The sequence below is a fragment of the Salmo salar genome, chromosome 09, assembly GCF_965601325.2.
Source record: "Salmo salar chromosome 09, fSalSal1, whole genome shotgun sequence".
In the NCBI taxonomy this organism is placed as follows: domain Eukaryota; kingdom Metazoa; phylum Chordata; class Actinopteri; order Salmoniformes; family Salmonidae; genus Salmo; species Salmo salar.
The window spans coordinates 86,697,280-86,725,102 of NC_138299.1; the positions used below are offsets into that span (position 1 = coordinate 86,697,280).

At 42.8% G+C, this 27,823-nt stretch overlaps 2 protein-coding genes across 7 annotated transcripts in view; one reads left to right on the top strand and one right to left on the bottom strand.

Annotated features, from left to right (window-relative positions):
- LOC106612013 (storkhead-box protein 2) overlaps positions 1 to 3,803 on the top strand; it is a 98,092-nt gene extending 94,289 nt beyond the window's left edge. For 3 of the 6 annotated variants that reach the window (XM_014212777.3, XM_014212778.3, XM_014212779.3), the window contains exon 4: positions 757 to 3,803. In XM_014212777.3, the coding sequence (XP_014068252.1) occupies positions 757 to 964 (208 nt within the window). In that variant the 3' untranslated portion in view covers positions 965 to 3,803. The remainder of the gene's footprint in view (positions 1 to 756) is intronic. The other 3 variants (XR_014378821.1, XR_014378823.1, XR_014378822.1) reach the window with 3 other exon arrangements.
- Positions 3,804 to 6,197: 2,394 nt separating this feature from the next.
- Positions 6,198 to 19,790, bottom strand: enpp6 (ectonucleotide pyrophosphatase/phosphodiesterase 6). The gene is made up of 8 exons (XM_014212780.3): positions 19,495 to 19,790; positions 10,212 to 10,391; positions 9,803 to 9,914; positions 9,569 to 9,710; positions 9,134 to 9,313; positions 8,595 to 8,732; positions 8,196 to 8,322; positions 6,198 to 7,203 (listed from the first exon to the last, which is right to left on the bottom strand). Exons 1-8 carry the CDS (start codon positions 19,730 to 19,732, stop codon positions 6,998 to 7,000), a joined length of 1,323 nt encoding a protein of 440 aa, XP_014068255.1. The 5' UTR covers positions 19,733 to 19,790; the 3' UTR covers positions 6,198 to 6,997.
- Between the last annotated feature and the right edge of the window lie 8,033 nt (positions 19,791 to 27,823).

Sequence of the window (27,823 nt, forward strand, 5' to 3'; positions counted from 1 at the left end):
GTGACTGAAAGGGCATTGGTCCACGTATGTACAGGACTGGGTCTTTTGGCCCCTCCCTCCCAGGCAGCTCAGCTCCACCCCTCTCCCGTAGTCTTGGCCTGCAGATGGAGCCAGTGAGGAGAACCACATCCACCTTTCATGGGTGACCTGGTCTAGCTGGCGGTGGAAAGATAGAAACAGGCATGATCAGACTTTTTTGACATGCTGTTACTCTTTAAATCAGTAAGATACCATTCCAAACAACTATATAGTCATACAGATATTAATACCCTAAATATGATCAGTAATGTAATGTTACGAACAATTCCATTACAGAGAACATCAGACAAACCATGAATAAGAACCACACTTTATAAGTGTCTATATCTGCCAGAGGTTATCGATCTTATGACTCTTCTCTCATTCGTTCTTCTTGCTATACCCATCTTTTCTTCTCACCTTTTGTATCCCCCCCCCCCCTTCAGGACAGTGGTTACAGCAGTTACTGGTTAACATGGAGAGGATATCAAGTTTTGATTTACTTGAAGGGAACTCCCTAACCTCAATCCGTGCTGCCTATAGCTGGAAACCTTTATAGACCACGTGTCAATAATCAATCAGATACTTTCTGCTCTCACACTATTCCACACAAACAAGGGAAGGCAGCATAACATGCTTCTGTGTTCGGACCTCTCTCCTTCTTTCTCCTCATTCTCTTCACCATTCTATTGTTCTCTTTTTGTTCTTTCCCTTCCTCTCCTCTTCTTCCTGGCTCAGCACACGAGAGAGTCTGGCCTCAAACACCTCCAGCATCGTGGAGAGCAACAGACGGCAGAACCTGGCTCTGAGTCCCGGACATCTGGGAATCGCCACGGGCAACGGTCCACCTTTCACCTTCCGGACCATTCCAGAGCCGCCGCCTACCACCCAACCCGAGAAACTCCAGAAACCCTCAAACTGTTTGGCCTCCATCACCAGTGTGTGACAGTGGCAGGAGAGGGAGATCAGATGAAGAGGGAGGTGTTGGGTTTGGATGAGTACAGCTCCTCCACCTCACTGGGACTGTTATAGTATCCAGACTGGCTGACACAACATACACCACACCAGCCCGTTCAGCGACTGGTATTACATTGTCAATCTGTCATTCAATGGTTTTGGATTAGTTTTCCTCATCTTCTGTTGGGTAATATTTGAATTTGTGATACTCACTACTACATTGTAACACCACTTCTTCTCACAAGATTACATTTATAAAAATATTTAAAAGCATTGATCTTTTTCAATCCCAATCTAAACCTTGGAAGAAAAACAACAACGTCATTCTATAGGTCCTTTTTTGTTTTTACTGAGCAGTTTTCATTTATTTCATGTGACTGATTTGACTTTGAACTGCCAGTTGACATTCTGTCATTTATTTTGGTGTCAAATGTATAATTTTATAATCTCAGGTCACGCGTAATTACACTCCTACCATTTGTTGGCTATGTGTGGCTGTTGAGCTTTTTAAACATACTCTTTAGCCCCCTCTGCTGGCTCACATGAGGCTCTGACACAATGCGATGCATACGCAGCCCTGCTAGCTAGACTTTACCTGACCCCTCTGCCATAAGGCCTACATAATACTGTCATGATATTATAACATGTAATAAACCGTTATGTCAGCTCATGACGACTGATTTACAGCTGTCCTAACAGAAACCGTGGTTTAGGCTTGTTAATTGTCTGGCCATACATCTAGACAATTAGCATACCTGAGTAATGGTTTGTGTCATGACTGTGTCAAGTGACATAAGCAGCTGTCATTATGGTTTGTAATGCTATGACAGTCTTACGTAGAGTTCAAGTGACATGTTATCCTTAGTGATGTTAGGAGTGCAACATGTCCAGTCCATCCAACCCCTCTGTACCATGGTACTGAAGCCAGCCCTGATGCTGCTGTAGTCTAGATAACAAAATCCAAGTGTTTGAACTGGGCTCTTAGAGCTAATGTTTACATAGAATCAGGTCTCTCAGCACATTTTGGTACATTGTAAATACAGATTAAGGAAAGGCCTCAATGCCCGACAGGGATTGAGTTTCTAAGCAGTACTACACGGCAGTCATGGCCAACAACGGAAAAACCAAACTTTTCTTTTTATTGGATCAAACATGTCACACTATTCCTGGTGCTATTACCTGTGGTATTTTCCTGTTGAATGCATTCGATGTTCAAATTAACAACAAGGGACTTTTGAATATGGACAATGTCGAAAACCATCCCCTTCATAGAGGCAGATAAGGTCAGTCCTCTCTCTTTATAGAGGCAGATAAGGTCAGTCCTCTCTCTTTATAGAGGCAGATAAGGTCAGTCCTCTCTCTTTATAGAGGCAGATAAGGTCAGTCCTCTCTTCATAGAGGCAGATAAGGTCAGTCCTCTCTCTTCATAGAGGCAGATAAGGTCAGTCCTCTCTCTTTATAGAGGCAGATAAGGTCAGTCCTCTCTCTTTATAGAGGCAGATAAGGTCAGTCCTCTCTCTTTATAGAGGCAGATAAGGTCAGTCCTCTCTCTTTATAGAGGCAGATAAGGTCAGTCCTCTCTCTTCATAGAGGCAGATAAGGTCAGTCCTCTCTCTTCATAGAGGCAGATAAGGTCAGTCCTCTCTCTTCATAGAGGCAGATAAGGTCAGTCCTCTCTCTTCATAGAGGCAGATAAGGGTCAGTCCTCTCTCTTTATAGAGGCAGATAAGGTCAGTCCTCTCTCTTCATAGAGGCAGATAAGGTCCTCTCTCCCCAGCCCTCTGAGTTGTTGTCATATTAACCCTATGTTGTCAGATTCTCTGTAATACAACTACCTCCACAACAGTATAGTGGCTCTCCTCTTACAAATCACTGTCATCAGCCTGTATCCTGTGAATGTCAATGTAAAAGCCCTAGAAATGACTCACACACAAAGACCATGTCAAAGTGCTGGACTGACTCTCCTATTGTCATTCTAAAGACAGCAGAGCTCACCTGTATGCGCTACTTGACTATTTAGCCCCTCTGTCTCTGAGTTTATTAGAGGTCTTCTCACGCAATTCTCACTTTTTGACTCTCTCACTTCCCCCAACAGAAATTGAATCATTTCTGTGCAGTTTTATTAGAAGGGGGGGGGGGGGGGTTCTCCTCTCCTCTATTTAATGATGTTAAGGATATCAAAGGTCAAAGGTGACCTCTTATAGCACAGCATTCCCGTAGGGTACATCACCGTCTTCTCAGCACTGTGTACCATCAGTATCCATGTCTCATACAGTGTGATGATGAGCCTATGAGGGAGTGGTGTCAACCTTGTCACTTTGGTGGTACAGTTCCAGTCCAATGACAACGCATTGAAAAGGTACATTTTCAGTTTTTGTGAGCTCTTTTCAAATAATGATCAACATCATCAATTCCCTCTGAAATCAAAAGGGAGAATTGCAGCCAAGACTGCCTTGTATTGTCATGTTTGCACTGAAATAAATGCCTGTTCTCTGGTTGCTGTAAAAGCCATCCAAGAAGGATGTTCTGTTTATATTGAAAATATTTCATATGAAATTCTGACAGTCCATGAAATGTCTTCCCTTAACATTGCGGATTTATAATGGAGTTCAATAACGTTGTTTCTAATTGTGACGGTATGTCATACTGTAGATGATCTTGGTCTGTCATGCTTAGTCAAATAATGTCAACAATAAGAGGGATTTTTTATGTCTATAATATCTAAGTCCCTTTTTGTGTAGTCATGGTGTTTACTGTTGTTCTAGTGTGTGTGATATAACCTTTGGGGATTGTTACTTTTTAAGATAATAAAATAACATGTTTGGTTATATGTCTTGAATGTCTTTATTTAATGGAAGACCAGAGGCTGTATGTATCAAGTGTCTCGGGAGTAGGGCTGCTGATTCGGGATCAGTTTTGCCTTTTAGATCACAATGAACAAGATGATATGGGCCAGGGGGACCTGATCCGAGATCAGCACTGCTACTCTAAGAGGCTTGATAACTTGTTTTCGCCGGTAGATGACGCTAAAGCGCCTCCAACCCACATCTGAGCTGCAATCTATCTCCACTAGATGGAGTTCTAGCCTCAGTATTTGGCTACAACAAGCAAACTAGTTCTTCTCAGCAACCTCCATTCACTCCACATATGGGTTCCTAACTAATTCATATGACAGGTACACTATATATACAAAAGTATGTGGACACCCCTTCAAAATAGTGGATTCGGCTATTTCAGCCGCACCCCGTTGCTGACCGGTGTATAAAATTGAGCACACCGCAGTAGAATGTTCTTACTGAAGAGCTCAGTGACTCTCAACGTGGCACCGTCATAGAATGCCACCTTCCCAACAAGTCAGTAATTAACATTTCTGCCCTGCTAGACCTGCCCCGGTCAACTGTAAGTGCTGTTATTGAGATGTGGAAACGTCTAGGAGCGACAACGGCTCAGCCGTGAAGTGTAGGCCACACAAGCTCACAGAACGGGACCAGCGAATGCTGAAGCACGTAAAAATCGTCTGTCTTCGGTTGCAACACTCACTACCGAGTTCCAAACTGCCTCTGGAAGCAGTGTCAGCACAAGAACTGTTCGTCGGGAGCTTTATGACATGGGTTTCCATGGCCGAGCAGCCGCACACAAGCCTAAGATCACCATGTGCAATACCAAGTGTCGGCTGGAGTGGTGGAAAGCTCGCCGCCATTGGACTCTTGAGCAGTGGAAACACGTTCTCTGGAGTGATAAGTCACGCTTCACCATCTGGCAGTCCGACAGTGTTTGGCGGATGCCAGGAGAACGCTACCAGCCCCAATGCATAGTACCAACTGTAAAGTTTGGTAGAGGAGGAATAATGGTCTGGGGCTGTTTTTCGTGGTTCAAGCTAGGCCCCTTAGTTCTAGTGAAGTGAAATCTTAACGCTACAGCATACAATGACATTCTAGATGATTCTGTGCTTCCAACTTTGTGGCAACAGTTCGGGGAAGGCCATTTCCTGTTTCAGCATGACAATACCCCGTGCACAAAGTGAAGTCCATACAGAAATGGTTTGTCGAGATCGGTGTGGAAGAACTTGACTGGCCTGCACAGAGCCCTGACCTCAACTCCATCGAAAACCTTTGGGATGAATTGGAATGCCGACTGCGAGCCAGGCCTAATCGCCCAACATCAGTGCCTGACCTCACTAATGCTCTTGTGGCTGAATGGAAGCAAGTCCCTACAGTAATGTTCCAACATCTAGTAGAAAGCCTTCCCAGAAGAGTGGAGGCTGTTATAGCAGCAAAGGGGGAACCAACTCCATATTAATGCCCATGATTTTGGAATGAGATGTTGGACGAACAGGTGTCCACATACTTTTGGTAATGTAGTGTAAACTCCTGCATGACCTTTGGCCCGTGTAGGTCATTGGATTTCATTCGGTCACTTTTATTGCTTTTGGACAGGTTCTGACAACTTCCAAATTATGTTTTTTTTATTTTCATTAATAGCATTTTGTCTATCATTGTTTTGTGTCATTCCAAGTTGAGTGAAGTCCCTCCAGTATTTTGTTACGCTGCCAGGAAAATACATCTCTGGAGCTTGGAAATGATATAATCACTACATCTTGGGTTTACTAAGAGTAGAGAGTGAATAATTGAATTAGTGCTCAGAGATTGTAACATAACCCAGTGATAACAGTGTGAGGGCCGACCAAAATCAACCACATCCTAACATATTTTGGCTTAATCGTAATATGATTAGCCTGCTTAATTGCTTACACATAACTTAAGAAGTTCTGAAGTAAAGTTCTACACGTTTTTCTCCGTATCAGAATTCTAGGCCTCAAACTGACAATCCAATCTTGAACTTGCTAGGCTGCTGAATTTCACTCTGTGTACCCAAAGTAGCAGATGTCTCACCATTCTCATTGTTCAATTGAAAGTTGTCTGTTTCATATCAACCAACGTCTGTAATGATTCATGTCTAGGCAATTCAGAATGACTATATAATGTTGAGACCTTTGAGCCATGCCTTTTAAAGCCATGCCCTACCCCCATGTTATTGGCCTTGGCTTTTTACCAGGCCTTCTGCATTTTCACATGACGACTTGAACCCCAAAGTATTAGAACATTTACTTTGACTGGCTTCTGGAAGTCTTCTCTTTTACCTTGTCAAAGTCAACTTGCTACTTCAAAATGACCACTTACAACAGCCTTAGACAGTATATTGTACAGTCCAGGAGACAAAAATCAGATTTTTTTCAAGGTTTTATTGATCAATCTAATTAGTAGAAACACCACAGAGCTTTTCCATGGAAGTCTGAAGATTTGCGGCAAAAAAACAAAGGTGACAATAAGTACAAAACTACGTTTACTTCATTACAATGCAGAGTTCTTCTAAAACTCATATTCAAACAATTATAAAAAAGACGTCATTCTTTCATCCAACCCTCCTTCACAGATACAATGATGAAGAGGACATTGATGCTGTAAGGAATTTACGGCGCTCATGTTAGCAGCAGCAAATCACCATAGAGATGATTGTGAACTAAGGTTGGTCCAGATTACTTATAAAATGTTTTGGTTTGCAAAGATAGTTTTTGGTTATATTATATAAACTGAAGGCACTGGTCAACCCATATTTAAATATCAAACCTGTGTAATCAATGTGTTTTGTACTTTGCACTGTCATGTTGAGAATAGGAAATGGTTTGGAAACCTGTGTTGGCTCAGGTGCCATGATAGGGTAGATTTCTGCCATTAGAACCATGTATTTATAGAGTTGGGCCATTGAGATTTCTGCATTTACATGACACCACAACGTTCTATTGCAGCCATGTTAGCTCCCCATTAACATTACATGGGGAATATTTAAACAATGCTATGTAACAAAATATCTAGGACTCAACTACATGGCTCTGCCCGTAGAATTAGGAATGAAAACACAAAATAATCATTTAATAGGATCTCCATGACTCTGCCTGCCATTATCAGAGCATTATAGAGCTATGTGGGTGTATGACATCACCCACTCTAGTGAATCTCTGGTTCTAAGCCTGCAGAGACAACACCAGGGCCAGTAGACCCAGAGCCCGGAGAGGACTAGGCCAGGCCAGGCCCACAGAGCCACTGAGAAGGTACTCCACCCGGGACCAGGAACCGTTGTTGGGCAGAGGCAGAATCCCCAGAGTCCTACACATCAGGTTATACACATCCACTGCTCTGATAGGGGCTGCACGCACATTCCTCTTAAAATCTGGAGGTAAGAAGACAATTTGTTGATTATTATACCTGTGGATGTATTATATCATGGCAAAGACAGTACAGCAGAGTAGAAATGATTTTCTGGGTCACTTCCAAAGTACATCAGTGTTATTTGAGGTGTTTGAATCATGGTAATGATAAGAGTCATAACAACCCTGATTGGAATATTAAAGTTCAATAAAGTTATAGGCAGTACAGCTCAGATCATGTTAATGATCACTACTTATGAGAGCGATGATGTAGTACACAGGCACTGTGTTTACTATATACAGTACACAGGGATCATATATGTGTGTATATATATATATATATATATATATATATACACACACACACAGAACAAAAATATAAACGCAACATGTAGTGTTGGTCCCATGTTTCATGAGGTGAAATAAAAGATCCCAGAAATGTTCCTATGCACAAAAAGCTTACTTCTCTAACATTTTCTGCACACATTTGTTTACATCCTTGTTAGTGAGAATTTCTCCTTTGCCAAGATAATCCATCCACCTGACAGGTGTGGCATATCAAGAAGCTGATTAAACAGTATGATCATTATACAGATGCACCTTACGCTGGGAACAATAAAAGGCCACTATAAAATGTGCAGTTTTGTCACACAACACAATGCCTCAAATGTCTCAAGTTTTGCTGTGACTGCAGGAATGTCCAACAGAACTGTTGCCAGAAAATGTAATGTTAATTTCTCGACCATAAGACGTCGTTTTAGAGAATTTGGCAGTACATCCAACCAGCCTCACAACCACAGACCACGTGTAACCACACCAGCCCAGGACCTCCACATCGGTCTTCTTCACCTGTGGGATCGTCTGAGGAAGATTAGGGCCTAATGAATTTATTTCAATTGACTGATTGCCTTCTATGCAACTCAGTAATATCTTTGAAATTGTTGCATGTTGCATTTCTATTTTTGTTCAGTATAATTCTATGACTATAAAGGCCTACTGGTGAGACAGTTGTTACCTGGTCCCTGTGCTAAGAAGAAGCCCCTCATGTCCACAAACTCGTTGTCGTAGCCGTGCCAACCATGCTGCCATCCCTGCGGCTCTGGTGAACTGCTGTTCTGCCAGAAAGGCAGTTTGGACTTGCTCTGAAAACAGAGGCAGCCATGTCAGTACGTAATGGGTTAAAAGACAGTGGAATGAAGGTTAGCCTACTTGTTCCAGTGTTGCTCATTTGCTGTACATAATAGCACGCTAAGGAATTGTCCCAAATGGCACTCTATTCCCTATATAGTGCACTACTTTTGACCAGGGTCCATAGAGCTATAGTCAAAAGTAGTGCACTATATAGGGAATAGGGTGCCATTTGGAATGTAAACTAGGTATATCATCACTGTGATGTGATGTGTCAAAGCCTTACCTCTGTTATGAACCAGCCAGGGTCAGCCACCAGGGTCAGACTGGAGACAAACTTCCCCCCCTTGTAATGGAAGCGATCAGGGACCTGATTCCTCCTGTAGACATTCATATTCCGTACACTGCTCAGTGCTCTGTAGACCTGCCATCAACACAACTCAGATTCACTATACATTCTGTTCATGTTTTTCTCCCTGTTTTGCTCAGGGAGAGGTGTAGCTGCAAATTGCATACCACTGTACAGCGCAGTAAGTAACCCCATGGTAATGACATATGGAACCTTTGCCTGTAAATTTGGATACAGAAGTTATGGCTGGCTTGACTGAGGCCTTTCATATACATTGTTACGGTGCAAACGTTTTTGGAAATGTTTGTTTTTTGACAGGGAAGAGTATACAAGTGACTAAATGTGCCAACATGACATGTTTGTTTCTGTTTACAATGGTAGAGAGGAGAAATCAAGGTCGCATGTTTTTTTCAGTGTCTTGGCTGGGTTGAAAGACAATTGGCCTGTATGTATGACAGAAATGGAAATCAATGTACCTCCTCATATTTAGCTTGTTTTGGCCACAGACTGACGACAGGCCCCCGGTCCATCATCTTGACAACGTCAGACATGTTTATGTACGTCACAAGCTCAATGACTTTCTCCATCCACTTGATCTCTGTCATCCCATGGTCGGAGAACATGATGACGTTCAGCTCGTCACGCAGGTTCTTATCCTGAAATACAGCAAGGTGGTGGTGACCTGTTCAGATCAAAGTCCATGTCCCAAATGGCTCCCTATTCCCTATATAGTGCACTACTTTCGACCAAGGCCATCTGGTCACAATGTTCCGCTCAACATTCTGACCACAATCAGTAGGCTGTGTCTGTTACTTTGTACAAATCATTGTAGAATGGAAACATTTTCTGCTGGATTGAGTTGTTCATTTTTAGTCTCTTTTCAATGTTTGGAAAACAATATAGGGCCTAACCTTAATGTTTTGGTTTAGCACCTGGAAGGCGTTGTCCAGCCTCTGAACAGCATTCTTCACCTGAGAAGACATGGGGCCATAGTGATGCCCCTCTACGTCAATCTTCTCATAGTACACAGCAGCCATGTCTGCTCTGCCACTACTGATGAAGTAAACACATGCTTGATGTTATAACACAACAGAATGGCACTACATTCCAAACCTGGCTGATGCCAAAATACCTCCATTTCTTACCGTAAACCATCGAGAGCTCTTTCAATAGAATCTGTCAGATTTCTCTCTGTGGGATTGTAGACGTATTCCTCACAGAACGAAGGTCTCACACCCAGAATCTCCACCTCACAACCTGATAACGTGACAGTAGATAACAGGTGTCACATCACTGCTCACTGTACTTCTAGAATGTTCACGCTTGAGTTCATCTTAATGATCCAATTGGAATGAACATCAATGGAAAGCATTTCATTTGATTCCAGAATGTACAGCATCTGAATCCTGTGTTCTTTATATGACTGGTAGACAAAACATTTGAAATACTTGATTAACTATAATTATATCCAAAACAATGTAATACCACTGGGGGCCTTATTGTCTTTCTCTCCAAAGCTCTGATCATTCTGAAATGTGCCAGAGTTGTCCTTACCGGGCCAATAGTACATGAAGACTTTCTTCCCGAGTTTCTGCATGGTTACCCAGATGGGCTCAGACCCGTCCCACCACATTGGCAGCCGACTGTCTGGGTTGATGCCGATTAGGAATTCCTTGAGAGAGCCCTGATCCCACATGTAATTCCCTGTCATTTGGTGCACTTCACAGTACCGGCCTGAAAACCCGGAAATTGCTTTTTTATTTCAGAAGTTAGATATGGACATAGATAAGACTTTTTATGGACAAAGACTCAAGGGAGAGTAGTGAGTTTGATGTGTGCCAGCTTTATAAGGACATTTGAGTATTTCTGGCCCAGCTACTTATTTTTATCCAGCTCGGTCCAAAAGGGTTCCTGTGACTGAAAACTGTTGTCTACAGATGTGTATCAGTTCTAAACCATCATTTAGATGTTAACTAAGTTGGTATCATGATCCCGGACATGAATACTGAATACTTTAGTTATTTTCATTAAACAACCCGTTGACCTGCAATTGAACTGTTCTGTATTTGTTAAGGGATATTGGGTCATGTTATGTTTGCCAGCTAACCCCCCAGTGCTTTAAACACAGCCAGCATTCACTAAATATGATGTATTGTGTAACGGCAGTCAGCCGGATGCTTTTTGGTCACAGAGCCTACACTCTTAGAAAAAATGGTTCCAAAATGGTTATTCGGTTGTCCCCATAGGAGAACCCTTTTTGGTTCCAGGTAAAACCCTTTTGGGATTCATGTAAAAACCCTTTTGGGGTTAATGTAAAACCCTTTTGGGGTTAATGTAAAACCCTTTTGGGGTTAATGTAAAACCCTTTTGGGGTTAATGTAAAACCCTTTTGGGATTCATGTAAAACCCTTTTGGGATTCATGTAACACCCTCTGTAGAAAGGGTTCTACCTGGAACCCAAAAGGATTCTACCTGCAACCAAAAATGGTTCTTCAAAGGGTTCTCCTATGCGGACAGCAGAAGAACCATTTAAGGTTCTAGTAGCACCTTTTTTTCTAAGAGTGTAGGTTAACTGGCTGAAACAGACCTTGCCTAGGACTGATATGATGCAATAAAACAACAAATGATTATCTCTGATGTCTTCATTCGTTAAAGTTGGTTTACTGCCGAGTTCAGTTCAGTTGAAACAGTGAGCGAGTGCTTTCTCCCCCACCCTTACAAAACACACACAGACTCAAGATCATCCACACACACAGGCAGTGTCTCCTTCTCCCTTCCCCTAGCTGGCTCACACTATCCGGTATCACAACTCACAACACAAACAGAACAACTAACATAAAACACAACTACAGTCACAGTACTAACACAACTACAGGCACAGCACTAATACAACTACAGTCACAGCACTAATACAACTACAGTCACAGCACTAACACAACTACAGTCACAACACTAACACAACTACAGTCACAACACTAACACAACTACAGTCACAGCACTAACACAACTACAGTCACAGCACTAACACAACTACAGTCACAGCACTAACACAACTACAGTCACAGCACTAACACAACTACAGTCACAGCACTAATACAACTACAGTCACAGCACTAACACTACTACAGTCACAGCACTAACACAACTACAGTCACAGCACTAACACAACTACAGTCACAGCACTAATACAACTACAGTCACAACACTAACACAACTACAGTCACAGCACTAACACAGCTACAGTCACAGCACTAACACAACTACAGTCACAGCACTAACACAACTACAGTCACAGCACTAACACAACTACAGTCACAGCACTAACACAACTACAGTCACAGCACTAACACAACTACAGTCACAGCACTAACACAACTACAGTCACAGCACTAATACAACTACAGTCACAGCACTAACACAACTACAGTCACAGCACTAACACAACTACAGTCACAGCACTAATACAACTACAGTCACAGCACTAACACAACTACAGTCACAGCACTAACACAACTACAGTCACAGCACTAACACAACTACAGTCACAACTACAGTCACAACACTAACACTACTACAGTCACAACACTAACACAACTACAGTCACAACTACAGTCACAACACTAACACTACTACAGTCACAGCACTACTACAGTCACAGCACTAACACAACTACAGTCACAGCACTAACACAACTACAGTCACAACACTAACACAACTACAGTCACAGTACTAATACAACTACAGTCACAGTACTAACAACTACAGTCACAGCACTAACACAACTACAGTCACAGCACTAACACAACTACAGTCACCGCACTAACAACTACAGTCACAGCACTAATACAACTACAGTCACAGCACTAATACAACTACAGTCACTACTACAGTCACAGCACTAACACAGTCACAACACTAACACAACTACAGTCACAGCACTAACACAACTACAGTCACAGCCCCCCGCCGACTAACACACACGTCACAGCCTCCCACAGCCCGCCCCACGTCCAGCACACAACTACAGTCACAGCCCCCTACGTCACCGCACACAACTACAGTCACAGCACTAACACAACTACAGTCACAGCACTAACACACGTCACAGCTCCCACAGCCCACTACACACACGTCACAGCTCCACAGCCGACTACACAACTACAGTCACAGCACTAACACAACTACAGTCACAGCACTAACACAACTACAGTCACAGCCCCACTACAGCACCGCACCAACTACAGTCACAGCCCCTACGTCCAGCACACAACTACAGTCACAGCCTCACTACAGCACACACGTCACAGCCTCACAGTCCCACTAACACACACGTCACAGCCTCCCACAGTCCGCACTAACACAACTACAGTCACAGTACTAACACAACTACAGTCACAGTACTAACACAACTACAGTCACAACTCATACACGACAACACGTTGAGCAAGGCCACATCTTTTATTTGAACAACCGTTCAGTACTGTCACTGCTGTTTGTAGAGGCGCTCCTGCAACTATGTGGTTCCTTATTAAAGTGACGCCAGGAATGTAGCTGGTATTTTGGAGCCACAGTTGGTTAGCAGAGTTACGACATTCAGAAACGACTCAAATAAATGCTCTGAATCCTTTTGGTAGCTCAGCGTCACAGCTCGGCCTAGAGTTTTTCCTCTGAGAAAAACAATAAAAACTGCAGCTGTGTTTTGTTAGCCGCCTGCAATAGTCTCTATGGACATCTGAGGTTCAGTTGAAATAGCACAGAGGGTGAAGGGGGCCAGTACAGGACCTTTATAAGGCTACTTATTTACTGTACATAGATGCTAGAAGGAACATATTTTTCCATTATTAAAGTTATTTACTGTAGCGTTTCAGGGGAAATAGACTATGCATGTACGAACTACACATTGACACATCCGCTTTGGACTGGATGTGTCAATGTGTAGTTCGTACATGCATAATCTATGAGCAGAATTACTGTCTAACCTCAATTAGGCATGAAATCCCTAGGTTGAAAGCGACTAATTACTGGAAGCTGTCCATCGCCATTTCCCCCCAGGTGGACCAGCCTCCTAGTAATTTGAGTTCCAACCAGTGGCGTGTATTCATGGATACCGAGCGTCCCCAAAACATGAACCAAGAACTAAATACAAAATGTGTTTTAGTGTATCTTTCATCTCTCTGTGTTTCATACTTTTCCTTCAATTTGCAAGAGGCTGAATGTATCTCACCGGAGAAAGAATCCGAGCAAGTGAAACAGCGCCACTCGGTCTCAATATGTATAGCCCATCTACCTGATGCTGTCTGGTCAAAAAGAGTATGACATTAATGCTGCCCGTAGCATTGAATGCAAGGGAAGCCAGCAAGCATTTGGACTCCCTTTAAATTTGTATATTTTTTAAATAATAGCCAATCAGTGTTGAGCTAAACTGAGTGAGCTCAACTGTGAATGGTCCTAGCGCACCCAAAAAAAGTGTCAAAGGAAGCCAGATAGGATTTGGCTTCTCACCAATCACATCAAAAGCCAAATGTCATTGACAAACATTCTTTATTGTTGCATCTCCTTGTGTCGTTGTCCTCCAGTGGCTAGCTAGCTAAATTGGCCCTTTCCTAAATTAACCATGGATGGAGATAGAATTAAGTAAAACCACAAGTCCAAATCCCTATGTAGGCTACTAGTCAAGGATCACAATGGCGATCCAACCATGAATTCATACATTGTAGTGCCCCTAGCCTGAGAGGATGGAAGTTCAGTATGTAGCTAGATGTAGAAGGCTAATGTTAACTAGCTGGCCCGGTGCATTGTTGCCCATGAATAGAAATTAGGCTAGGGAGCAAGCATTTTAGCCAGGTAGCCTAGGACAACAAAAACGAATGTGGAATGTTTGAGTCGTGGTACGTTTCGGCAACATGAAAGAGAGGCGGATGGATTTCGCGTTTCTCTACAAGTAGGGTGAGTCAACATGTTTTTTCTACTTGCATGCCCGCACACGCCCACGAAGGCACACTCACAGAAACCATCATAGGAGATTAGATGATGTTGAAATGTTGATGTTGAAATGGTGCTGGAATAGTGGAGGCAGCTCCTGTTTTCTTTGTGACTTGCTGTAACTCTCTGTGTTTCCAAATCAATAGTTGTTAAGTAGTCCGAAAATGTTGGAATCATTACCTTGCTTGACAATACTGTAGGTCATGTAACTGTTTGTTAAATGTAATATGCTTTGTAGACAGATGTTGCTCTACGTTTTTGTGATGAAACAAAGGTGTGGTTGAATTTATTCTGCCACTGTCTTCTTGTCTCGGCCTTAGGCCTATATATCACGGTGTCAAGGCATATGAACTAACAGGTTATAGAGCAAACTAAGCAATTGTGACAACACAAAGGTTGTAATATGGCATTTTTTCCTGGCTTGGCTACCCCAGTGATTTTACCCACGCACCACCACTGGTTCCTCGCCATTTGAGTGACAGCTAGCAAGATGCACACACAGCAGAGCGAGAGAAAGAGAGCAATGACGTGGCACACATATCTGCACATGTGACGTAGTACGCAATTTCCGGGGTGACTGGAGGGCCCTGTGTCAGATGCCCGGGGTGACTGGAGGGCCCTGTGTCAGATGCCCGGGGTGACTGGAGGGCCCTGTGTCATATGCCCGGGGTGACTGGAGGGCCCTGTGTCAGATGCCCGGGGTGACTGGAGGGCCCTGTGTCAGATACCCGGGGTGACTGGAGGGCCCTGTTTCAGATGCCCGGGGTGACTGGAGGGCCCTGTGTCAGATGCCCGGGGTGACTGGAGGGCCCTGTGTCAGATGCCCGGGGTGACTGGAGGGCCCTGTGTCAGATGCCCGGGGTGACTGGAGGGCCCTGTGTCAGATGCCCGGGGTGACTGGAGGGCCCTGTGTCTGATGCCCGGGGTGACTGGAGGGCCCTGTGTCAGATGCCCGGGGTGACTGGAGGGCCCTGTGTCAGATGCCCGGGGTAACTGGAAGGCCCTGTGTCTGATGCCCGGGGTGACTGGAGGGCCCTGTGTCAGATGCTCGGGGTGACTGGAGTGCCCTGTATCAGATTGGCCTTTGTCAGCCCGTACACAAAATGATGGTCGTTGCCTGAGCCATGGCTTTGTTGAGGGGAATGTGCTCTACCAAAACAACTTACATCAGCAAATCATCCACAAAGTGATCCGGTGATTGGGAGGGATTTGACAGAATCTGTTGTCTTTGGGGCTTTACTGCTCTTCCCTCTGCTCTCTCTCTGCCAGGGGTTCAGCCTGGAGTGGAGATAGCCTACAGCCGCTGACTGAGGAGCCATACAGCCCAGGGCTGTTATCACTGAAGTACTACCTACATCTCTTGTTATGTCACTACTACACTGTCATTGATGGTGTCGTTCACTGCCAGGACTCTGAAGAGGTCCAGTATTTGGCTGAGAGAACGGTTCAGGTGTAAAGCAGTATGTGTTGTTAGGTATATGAGAGAACTGTTCAGGTGTAAAGCAGTGCGTGTTAGGTATATGAGAGAACTGTTCAGGTGTAAAGCAGTGTGTGTTGTTAGGTATATGAGAGAACTGTTCAGGTGTAAAGCAGTGTGTGTTGTTAGGTATATGAGAGAACTGTTCAGGTGTAAAGCAGTGTGTGTTAGGTATATGAGAGAACTGTTCAGGTGTAAAGCAGTGTGTGTTAGGTATATGAGAGAACTGTTCAGGTGTAAAGCAGTGGTGTGTTAGGTATATGAGAGAACTGTTCAGGTGTAAAGCAGTGTGTGTTGTTAGGTATATGAGAGAACTGTTCAGGTGTAAAGCAGTGTGTGTTGTTAGGTATATGAGAGAACTGATTAGGTGTAAAGCAGTGTGTTGTTAAGTACACTACCATTCAAAAGTTTGGGGTCACTTAGAAATGTCCTTGTTTTTTAAAGAAAAGCTCATTTTTTATCTATTAAAATAACATAAAATTGATCAGAAATACAGTGTAGACGTCGTTAATGTTGTAAATGAGTATTGTAACTGGAAACGCCCCTCTCCCTCCTGGCAACCACACTGTCTCTATTGTGCCATTTACGTATGTTATGAGTGAAAACAAGGGACAACCAGAGCCATGTATCTAGAGCGTTGGGCCAATGAGGTTTCTACATTATGGTGCATTCACATGACACGACAACGTTCTATGGCAGCCATGTTAGCGCCCCATTAACATTACATGGGGAATATTTAAAACAATGCTGTCACGGAATGTCTAGAATTAGAACAATATTCAAAATTCTAAAAGTTGGCCTCTCTCTTTAAATGTATACAGTTGAAGTCGGAAGTTTACATACACATAGGTTGGAGTCATTAAAAGTCGTTGTTCAACCACTCCACAAATTTCTTGTTAACAAACTATAGTTTTGGCAAGTCGGTTAGGACATCTACTTTGTGCATGACACAAGTAATTTTTCCAACAATTGTTTACAGACAGATTATTTCACTATCACAATTCCAGTGGGTCAGAAGTTTACATACACTAAGTTGACTGTGCCTTTAAACAGCTCGGAAAATTCCAGAAAATGATGTCATGGCTTTAGAAGCTTCTGATAGGCTAATTGACATCATTTGAGTCAATTGGAGGTGTACCTGTGGATGTATTTCAAGGCCTATTTTCAAACTCAGTGCCTCTGCTTGACATCATGGGAAAATCCAAATAAATCAGCCAAGACCTCAGAAAAACAATTGTAGAACTTCACAAGTCTGGTTCTTCCTTGGGAGCAATTTCCAAACGCCTGAAGGTACCATGTTCATCTGTACAAACAATAGTATGTAAGTATAAACACCATGGGACCACGCGGCCGCTCAGGAAGGAGACGTGTTCTGTCTCCTAGAGATTAACGTACTTTGGTGCGAAAAGTGCAAATCAATCCCAGAACAACAGCAAAGGACCATGTGAAGATGCTGGAGGAAACAGGTACAAAAATATCTATATCCACAGTAAAACGAGTCCTATATCGACATAACCTGAAAGGCCGCTCAGCAAGGAAGAAGCCACTGCTCCAAAAATCGGCATTAAAAAAAGCCAGATGACGGTTTGCAACTGCACATGGGGACATAGATTGTGCTTTTTGGAGAAATGTCCTCTGGTCTGATGAAACAAAAACTGAACTGTTTAGCCATAATGACCATCGTTATGTTTGGAGGAAAAAGGGGGAGGCTTGCAAGCCGAAGAACACCATCCCAATCGTGAAGAACAGGGGTGGCAGCATCATGTTGTGGGGGTGCTTTGCTGCAGGAGGGACTGGTGCACTTCACAAAATAGAAAGCATCATGAGGAAAGGAAAATTATGTGGATATATTGAAGCAACATCTCAAGATATCAGTCAGGAAGTTAAAGCTTGGTCGCAAATGGGACTTCCAAACGGACAATGACCCCAAGCATACTTCCAAAGTTGTGGCAAAATGGCTTAAGGACAAAGTCAAGGTATTGGAGTGGCCATCACAAAGCCCTGACCTCAAACCTATAGAAAATGTGTGGGCAGACCTGAAAAAGCATGTGCGAATTTTTACTAGGATTAAATGTCAGGAATTGTGAAAAACTGAGTTTAACTGTATTTGACTAAGGTGTATGTAAACTTACGACTTCAACTGTAGCTCTGGGGACAACTAGTTCAAGTTTAACTAACCCAAAGCAACGTTTACGGTTTGCCACAGAACACAATCCGTCAGTTTCATTAATACAGTAACAACAACCATACGATACATACACTACCGTTCAAAAGTTTAGGGTCACTTAGAAATGTCCTTGTTTTTTAAAGAAAAGCACATTTTTTTGTCCCTTAAAATAACAAATTGATCAGAAATACAATGTAGACATTGTTAATGTTGTAAATGAGTATTGTAGCTGAGCTATATATTTAAAGAGAGACCAACTTTTAGAATTTTGAATATTGTTCTAATTCTAGACATTCCGTGACATAGCATTGTTTTATAGATGTACTATTGTAAAGTGGTTGTTCCACTGGATATCATAAGGTGAATGCACCAATTTGTAAGTCGCTCTGGATAAGAGCGTCTGCTAAATGATGTAAATGTTTTAAATATTCCCCATGTAATGTTAATGGGGCGCTAACATGGCTGCCATAGAACGTTGTCGTGTCATGTGAATGCACCATAATGCAGAAACCTCATTGGCCCAACTCTCTAGATACATGGCTCTGGTTGTCCCTTGTTTTCACTCATAACATACGTAAATGGCACAATAGAGACAGTGTGGTTGCCAGGAGGGAGAGGGGCGTGGGGCTCTGTTACTGATGAGGCTGAGTCCTACTGCTTGAGGACAAGGACTGATGTGCCAGGCTCCTGTCCATCAATGGATGTATTATACATCCATCACTGAATTAAGCTACTAGCAATGTCTACACAAGGATTTTAGAGTATGGCCTACTTATGAAATGTTATCTGCGTTCCATTCCATGGTGTACAGTTTCCTTTAAGTAATTGTTGGGTTGCTCATTTGTCAACGTAAGTTAGAAAATCATTCATTACCAATGTGTCATTCTGTAACAATATTGGTGAGCATGATTGACCAATTTCTTGGTATTTCAGTGTTACCACAGAGTACAAAGGCTACTTTACAACTTTGTACATAAACATGAAAGTTTAAACTCCACTGTCACTATTTCCTATTTGTTCAGGCAAGCAATAAAAGGTTCAAATGGATTGCACCTGTGAACTTATTTATTCACACTGTATGTCCAAGATAACAAATAAATGTTCTTAATCTTATTTGGTGATCAATCATGGTCAACGTTTTGTAGCCTAATCTATATTTTTTCACAGCTGTAACTTTGAGGCACAGTCAGTCAAAGGTAAAATCATCTCACCTGTCATGAGTGAGTAGTAATTGGGGTATGAAAGGCTGGGGAAATCGGGGGTCATATAATCCACTTTGACCCCATTATCCATAATCTCTTTAAACCCAGGCAAGTTTTGCAGATCGTCCATGTAATCATATCGAAAACCATCGATGAGGAACACCAGAAGTTTGCGGCTGGCGAAGCAGGATCCCGACAAAAGCACTGCAAGAATGGCGATAGCGCACGCCAGGCTCAGTCTGGACATGATGGCTCGTTACGGTCCACTGATACGCACATGTAACTGTACTGAACGATGCGAGCAGGGGCAGGGGCCCCAATATGAGTAGGGGCGGGGCTAATGGCATTGTTAAAGGGCTAAGCCTACTGCAGTTTGAGAATGAAAGTCCATGCGCTCAGACTCACTCTAAGGAAAAATACTTCACGTTAAGGCTATTCTTTATTTTGTTAAATAAATATTTAGTAAGGGCCTAGGCCTATGTGATTTTTCTATTTAATAATTTGTGATATTCTTAATAATTTCTACAATGGAAAATTAAAGTGACACCCTAAAGCCCACTGTAACATATGGAGCAAGTGTCGTATTTAATATCCACAAAGCATTTTTACTCTAAACCCGCAATATCAAAAATGACCAGCAGAGTGTACTCTTCTCATATATTTGTCCAAGGGAACACTTGATCAACACGTTATACAACACGTGGGTCTAATTCTGAATGATGATTGGTTAAAACCGCATTCCAGCCTGCTTCTATTCCACAAATTACTACGGGCTAAATCTAATTTAAAATACCTATTTACTCTGTTCCATCTGACTGTGCAATCCATTGTCTCATCAGCCTAGCCAGGCACGTTATAAACTTCATCTCCACTATAAAAAGCATCTAGACATTTTTGGGGGACTAACATTTAGTTTTCAACAGCAAAGATTTGTATACACCTTGCTGTCAAGGACACCGTTGTCCAGAGGAGCTAGCCAACAACACAACTAACACAATCACTTCAAACGGAAGCTGGAAAGACTGCAAACTAGCTGCACATTGTTTCGTTTGACCTTTTTTCAATTGACATTAATTTGTAAATATCCATTAAAATTATGCAAGCTGATTCATGATTTCGACTGGATGGGAAACGCTGGCTGCCTGTCTGTCTCATCCCGACACTTTCATTACTATGGGACAGATGGAGATCGAATTTAAATATTGTAACAATGTTGCAAAATGTCGGAGAGACAGACAGCGAGCACATTTTCTATGCGAGGTGAAATCGTGCCTCATTAGCTTATTGGTATTGATGTATCCAAATAAATGTCACTAGAAAACAGCTTAAACAAATGCAAATGCAGCTACTTTGCTGTTAATCAGTCTGCACGATTTGATGTGACTGTAAATTAGCTCTAGTTGGCTAGCTAGCGAGCAAGTGATAAGAACGTTGCCAGCCAGTATGGCAATATAACATATAGAGGAACTACTGGGTCGCGTCCATAGATACAGAACAAAAAGACTTAAAGACTGGGCCGCATCTCTAGCAACTGAACCGATAGAAGGAACGACCAGCAGGATTGGGTAGCAACCCTAGATTTGTGTCGGAACTATATCTTGTGCGGTGGCAATTTTAGGATGTAAATCTTGGTGGGCAAAGAACACAACACTAAACAATACATTTAATTGCACTCTAACGGTGACAAACCGTTAGAGTAGGCCCACAACCTGTTAGGGCCTACATAAAGCTGTCTGAACAGCAGAGTCCCAAACAGCAGTCCCAACACCTTACCACTGCTACACTTGGCTATCAGCGGAGCCTTGTCTGGCAGCGAAACAGTTCATTCAGCCTAATTTGCTGCCTTTAAAAAAAACATAGCTGAAATGTCTGACTTACTTAAACAAATGTGGTTTCTACTGACAATTGAGATGTACAAACTATGGCATAAGGGGACGACAAGCGGATAAGAGGCAATCCGTAATTTTGATTAAGACATTAATGAGTGAGCTAGGACATATAATTATTTGTTCAGCACTTTTGAAATGTACAGCGACAGAATTCAGAACATGGGCCGTTCTTACAGTGTTCTCCCTGTACACCAAGTCAGAACCGTAGGATAAAAACAGGGGGCATTTAAGCAGACAATGAAAGCTCTTACAATATTCGATGATTACATTTCTCTAAAACAGGTTATAGGCTACATGTGCACCACTAATTCAGAACAGTAGGCGAAATTAAGAAGGGAAAATAGACCAAATTATTAGGGTGAGGCACATGGGTTACTAACAGTTTACTGCACAACATACACTTAGTATTACTTTCTTAGCTACAGTATACATATCTCCCTGGCATATTACATAATTTATGCAGCAGCATACTACATTTTTGGACACCTTGTTGTGCTGTGCTCACTTGAACAGGAAGAAGGTGCAGCAGTCCTTCGTGGGCAAATTTTGTCAAACTTTGTCATCATAGTCTGGTATTCTCTGGATTTATGGTGCTTTCAAGACAACTGACAACTCTGAAAAAAAACAAGGTTGAATCATGATGACATCAGTGATCTTCAGGTCGTATCTCTAGAAAGAGGCCAGAGTTCCCGATATACAATTCCGAGTTGGGTGACCGTTCTAAGCGTATTTTCCCAGTCAGAGCTTGTCCGTCCCCCCCCCCCCCCCCCCGAGTTCCCAGTTGTCTTTAACTCACTGAAGTCAGATTTCCCAGTTCCAAGTTAACAGTTGTTTTGAGCGCTGCAGAAGTCATGCTGGATTGACAGCATGGCCAATGTTGAATGTTTAGCATTTTAAACTTGGAAAAAGAGACCCTTAAACCCAGAATTGGGACCACACATCCACTCCACTGAATAGCAGGCTAGGGATTGCTTTTCAATCCCTGAAGTTAGCCACTCATTCCTTCCAAACCACCCCTTGTTGAATTGCGATTTACAACTTGTTGTGTAATGTTTATGTCTAATGACCTATGAGCACCGACACGTTTTATGTATAATTTCTCTTCATAATTTCTCTTCATATGACAAGGATTAAAAAGGATTTGCCAGTAGATTGTCAACTTGGTTCATGATGATGACTGCTAGCTAAGATTTTGAAAGTATTTTTATTTTTTATTTTATTTATTTCACCTTTATTTAAACCAGGTAGGCAAGTTGAGAACAAGTTCTCATTTACAATTGCGACCTGGCCAAGATAAAGCAAAGCAGTTCGACAACATACAAAAACAGAGTTACACATGGAGTAAAACAAACATACAGTAAATAATACAGTAGAAAAATAAGTCTATATACAATGTGAGCAAATGAGGTGAGATAAGGGAGGTAAAGGCAATAAATAGGCCATGGTGGCGAAGTAAATACAATATAGCAAGTAAAACACTGGAATGGTAGATTTGTAGTAGAAGAAAGTGCAAAGTAGAAATAAATAATGGGGTGCAAAGGAGCAAAATAAATACAGTAGAGGAAGAGGTAGTTGTTTGGGCTAAATTATAGATGGGCTATGTACAGGTGCAGTGATCTGAGAGCTGCTCTGACAGCTGGTGCTTAAAGCTAGTGAGGGAGGTAAGAGTCTCCAGTTTCAGAGATTTTTGTAGTTCGTTCCAGTCATTGGCAGCAGAGAACTGGAAGGAGAGACAGCCAAAGGAGGAATTGGCTTTGGGGGTGACCAGAGAGATATACCTGCTGGAGCACATGCTACAGGTGGGTGCTGCTATGGTGACCAGTGAGCAGAGATAAGGGGGGACTTTACCTAGCAGGGTCTTGTAGATGACCTGGAGCCAGTGGGTTTGGCGACGATTATGAAGCGAAGGCCAGCCAACGAGAGCGTACAGGTCGCAGTGGTGGGTAGTATATGGGGCTTTGGTGACAAAACGGATGGCACTGTGATAGACTGCATCCAGTTTGTTGAGTAGGGTATTGGAGGCTATTTTGTAAATGACATCGCCGAAGTCGAGGATCGGTAGGATGGCCAGTTTTACGAGGGTATGTTTGCCAGCATGAGTGAAGGATGCTTTGTTGCGAAATAGGAAGCCAATTCTAGATTTAATTTTGGATTGGAGATGCTTAATGTGAGTCTAGAAGGAGAGTTTACAGTCTAACCAGACACCTAGGTATTTGTAGTTGTCCACATATTCTAAGTCAGAACCGTCCAGAGTAGTGACGCTGGACGGGCGGGCAGGTGCAGGCAGCGATCGGTTGAAGAGCATGCATTTAGTTTTACTTGTATTTAGGAGCAGTTGGAGGCCACGGAAGGAGAGTTGTAATGGCATTGAAGCTCGTCTGGAGGGTTGTTAACACAGTGTCCAAAGAAGGGCCAGAAGTATACAGAATGGTGTTGATGTAATCAGTCCAATCATTGCTACTGTAGATATGTGATTTGATGTAATTGTATCTGTGGCCAATGACCTTGAGCCTTCTTGGATAGGCACTTCTAATGTAACTATATGGCAGCACCCAAGGGGCTTTATTTTTCGAGCTCTGCCCGTAGATTTGGCAGTGACATAGTGTCCCCATGAGTGACAGAACACTGGGACAATCACGGCGCAATTAGAGAACATTACCAACCCCTACGCTACGCATTTTCTGCTGGCTGGCCCACAACCACAGCAAGAACAGAGCTAGGCTGAAACACCTGCATTTTGGAGCTGCCTTACTCAAGAAAGCAAAAAAATAGACCATGTTTGTATGGACGGTTTATTAACTCAATGATTTTTAACTTTTTTTCCCCTTTCTTTTTTTTATACATTGTTTGCAAACTGATATGTGACACATATTAATGCCAAAATAACATGCCAAACTGGCAATCCCCTCAAAGTTTATTTTTATTTCTTTATTTGCAAAGAATGTGGGGCTGCCATGAATGACGGGTCACCACTGATCTTGTGGAAGGATGAAATAGTATGAATAAATTCAAAGTAACGTTTTTAATGAAAATATGTCTATCATTATTTGAATATGTTGGTAACCCCTTGTATAAAAGTGATAATGCCGTCAAAGCCGGTGTTTGGAGGATACAGCCCGAGACAAACATAGGTGCTGCTTCTTGGGGATTATCACTTAAGTAGTACACTCTTAGAAAAAAAAAGGTTATTTGGCTGTCCCCATAGGATAACACATTTTGGTACCAGGTAGAACCCTTTTTGGTTCGAGGTAGAAAGAACCGTTGTAGAAACCTCTGTGAAAAGGGTTTTACACAGGGGTGAAAGTAAGGCGGTACTGTAGGTCCGGTACTGTGTCCCGGCGAAATTAATAGTGGGGGTACACCGTATGGGTAAAACGTGAGCATATCACAATTAATACAACATGCCCAAAAAAACTATAGGCTATTATACCATTATTAACATTACTGCATGTCATGACAATTGTGCGAATTGACTGGAAACCGGGTGCTATATGATCCAAATTGCGTTGTGGTTTGAGGAGAACACAACATTTTTTCAAGGGGGAGATGAGTAGCCGAGAAGCTTGTGGACAAGGCGGAGATGAGTGGCCGAGACCGAGGCGCGCCTGGCCTACAGTGGAGATGAGTGGCCGAGACGCGCCTGGACAACAGTGGAGATGAGTGGCCGAGACCGAGGCGCGCATGGACAACAGTGGATGAATCAATTCAGGCTACAAGTGGAGGCCTAATGACAATAGCAGAACGTCATTACAATACACCAGGTGTTTTATAACTGCACTCTAAAAAGAAAAGGTTCCTGGAGTATCCTTTAGGGGGTTCTTCAAATTGAAACGCTGGGGAAACCCCTATAAGTTATTTGAAGAACCCCTTTTAATGGATCCTCAAAGCATCTTTTGAAGAACCTTCTGGGGTTCTTTTGTGAACTATCCCCCCTCCCCTATTATTATTTTTAATAATACACATGACAATAACACAATACTTGAGTTGTCAGTCCTCGGGCTCCTGAGTGGCGCAGTGGTCTAAAGCACTACAGACACCTTGGTTCGAGTCCAGGCTGTATCACAACCGGCCGTGATAGGACGGCGATGTCCGGTCGTCCGGGTTTGGCCGGTGTAGGCCGTCATTGTAAATAAGAATTTGTTCTTAACTGACTTGCCTAGTTAAATAAATAAAGTTACGATTTTAATGGCAAAACAGAATTTAAAAAAAACTCAAAATATGGAGGTAAACTACCAGCAGATCCCCAAGTCCAATGGGTATATCCACTGGTGTGGTGACGTTAATGTGTTGATGTTCTCCATAACCAGAATGATTTTGCAGTGCATGGTGATCGAACAGGTTTCCTGTTATATTCAGAGGTGTAGGAAGTGTTAAGTCTGTGAATCCCAAAAATATAAATTTTACAGATGTTTTTAGTTTGTACTTTTACCCCTAATTTCGTGATATCCAATTGGTAGTTAGTCTTGTCCCATCGCCTCAACTCCCATAGACTCGGGAGAGGTGAAGGTCGAGAGCCATGCATCCTCCGAAACATGACCCTGCCAAGCCGCAATGCTTCTTGACACACTGCTCGCTTAACCCGGAAGCCAGCTGCACCAACGTGTGGGAGGAAACACCGTACAACTGGCACCGCAGTCAGCTTGCAGGCGCCGGGCCCACCACAAGGAGTAGCTAGAGAGCAATTGGACATGGATATCCCGGCCAGCACAAACACCAACCCGGACAACGCTAGGCCAAACATGCACCGCCTCATGGGTCTCCAGGTCATGGCTGGCTGTGACAGCCTGGGATTGAACCCAGGGCTATAGTGACACCTCAAGCACTGCGATGCGGTGCATTAGACCGCTGCCCCACTCAGGAGGCCATTTATACAGATGTTTAACAAAACATGCACACAACAGTATTCATACCTTGGTTTTTGTTGTAAATGAAAAACTGTTTTGATAATGGTTTCATACACATACCTTGTCCATAATGTAGAGGCCTATGGGATTTTCATTGAAGAGGTAAGGGAGGGTGGTACATGTGATCTGCATAACATACCAATTGACATACCTTTGTATGCCTCCTCATCTGTATACCTGCAGACACAAAACATCTGCACCCAATACATCTGCATTCAACATATTCTTGTAGCATACTGTCACAAAAAATGTCGTACTCGTCGGCGAATATGTCGCATGGGAGAGAGAAGGACCAAGGCGCAGCGGGATTGTGGACACTCATGTTTATTACTGACAAAACATGTAAGGCATCCACTTGAAAAACAACACTAGACAGTACTCACGCCATGGACAGTCTTGCAGGCTATACAAAACGCAGTGCAAAAATCAACCACCCACAACCCCAAAGAAAAACACACACACCTATATAGGACTTCCAATCAAAGGCAACTCAACACACCTGCCTTCAATTGGAAGTCCCAATCACCAACACAACATTTAACAAACACAAACCACCTGCCACATCCTGACCAAGACTAACACAATTACGCCCTCTGCTGGTCAGGACGTGACACATACATATTCTTATAGCATACATATTCTTATATTCTTCTGTTTTACAAAGATTTGCACAAATATGAAAAGATAGCGGTCTCATCCTAAAACAATACCAATTTAGATCATATAAGGGACAAACCTTACCTTAAATTGAGGCGATCTTTACATTGTTCAGTTAAGTGCCTACACCTGCTGTCCTTTCAATTCCATATGTTTCAGTTGGGCAGTTCCAGCAAGAACCCCCACCAACTAAGGAGGTTCCTCGACGAACCCCTCCTTTGGGGGGAATTTTCACTGCCAAAAACCAAAGGGTTCTTCAAATGACTTTGTTGAACCCCAACTTGTTTATAGTGTGATTCCATTCATCAAATTGCGGGTGCACTGAGCACTGTTGTGTTTGGATGCTGAAATGATTTTGTGAGTGAAAGAATGTGCGTCGGTAGCCTACAGGAGTGCCTCTGTTAAGTGACTGACTGACAATCAGTTGAAAACATCATGACTGATTATGTTTTTGCCACATTAAAAAGGCATAGGCGGCGTGGCCATAAGGATAGGGGAAGCTAAGTTGTCCTTAAAAGTAATTGAATTAAATTGCCAAAATTATATAGCCTAATTAGCGTACTCCTATCTATACAGGAATAAATGCAATCATTCAAAACAGGCTACTACACCAGAAAGCATGATTTGGCCACGGCTTCTTTTTTTTCACTGGATTGTTTTAAATCGCATAGCCCACAGTCAGTCTGAAGGGACCGTAATATGGGCAGCGCGCGCAGGAAATAACAAATAGATTAGTGGTCGCCAACTGGTCGATCCCCAAACATTTCTGTAGAAAAGCCAACGATACAGACAACGGCTTGCGCTCCTTTTTTTCGTGGTGCACTTGATTCAGAAGCCCCGCGCACCGGGTAGGCAAAAAGTTCCCATTTTTAACCGTTTAATTTGTCT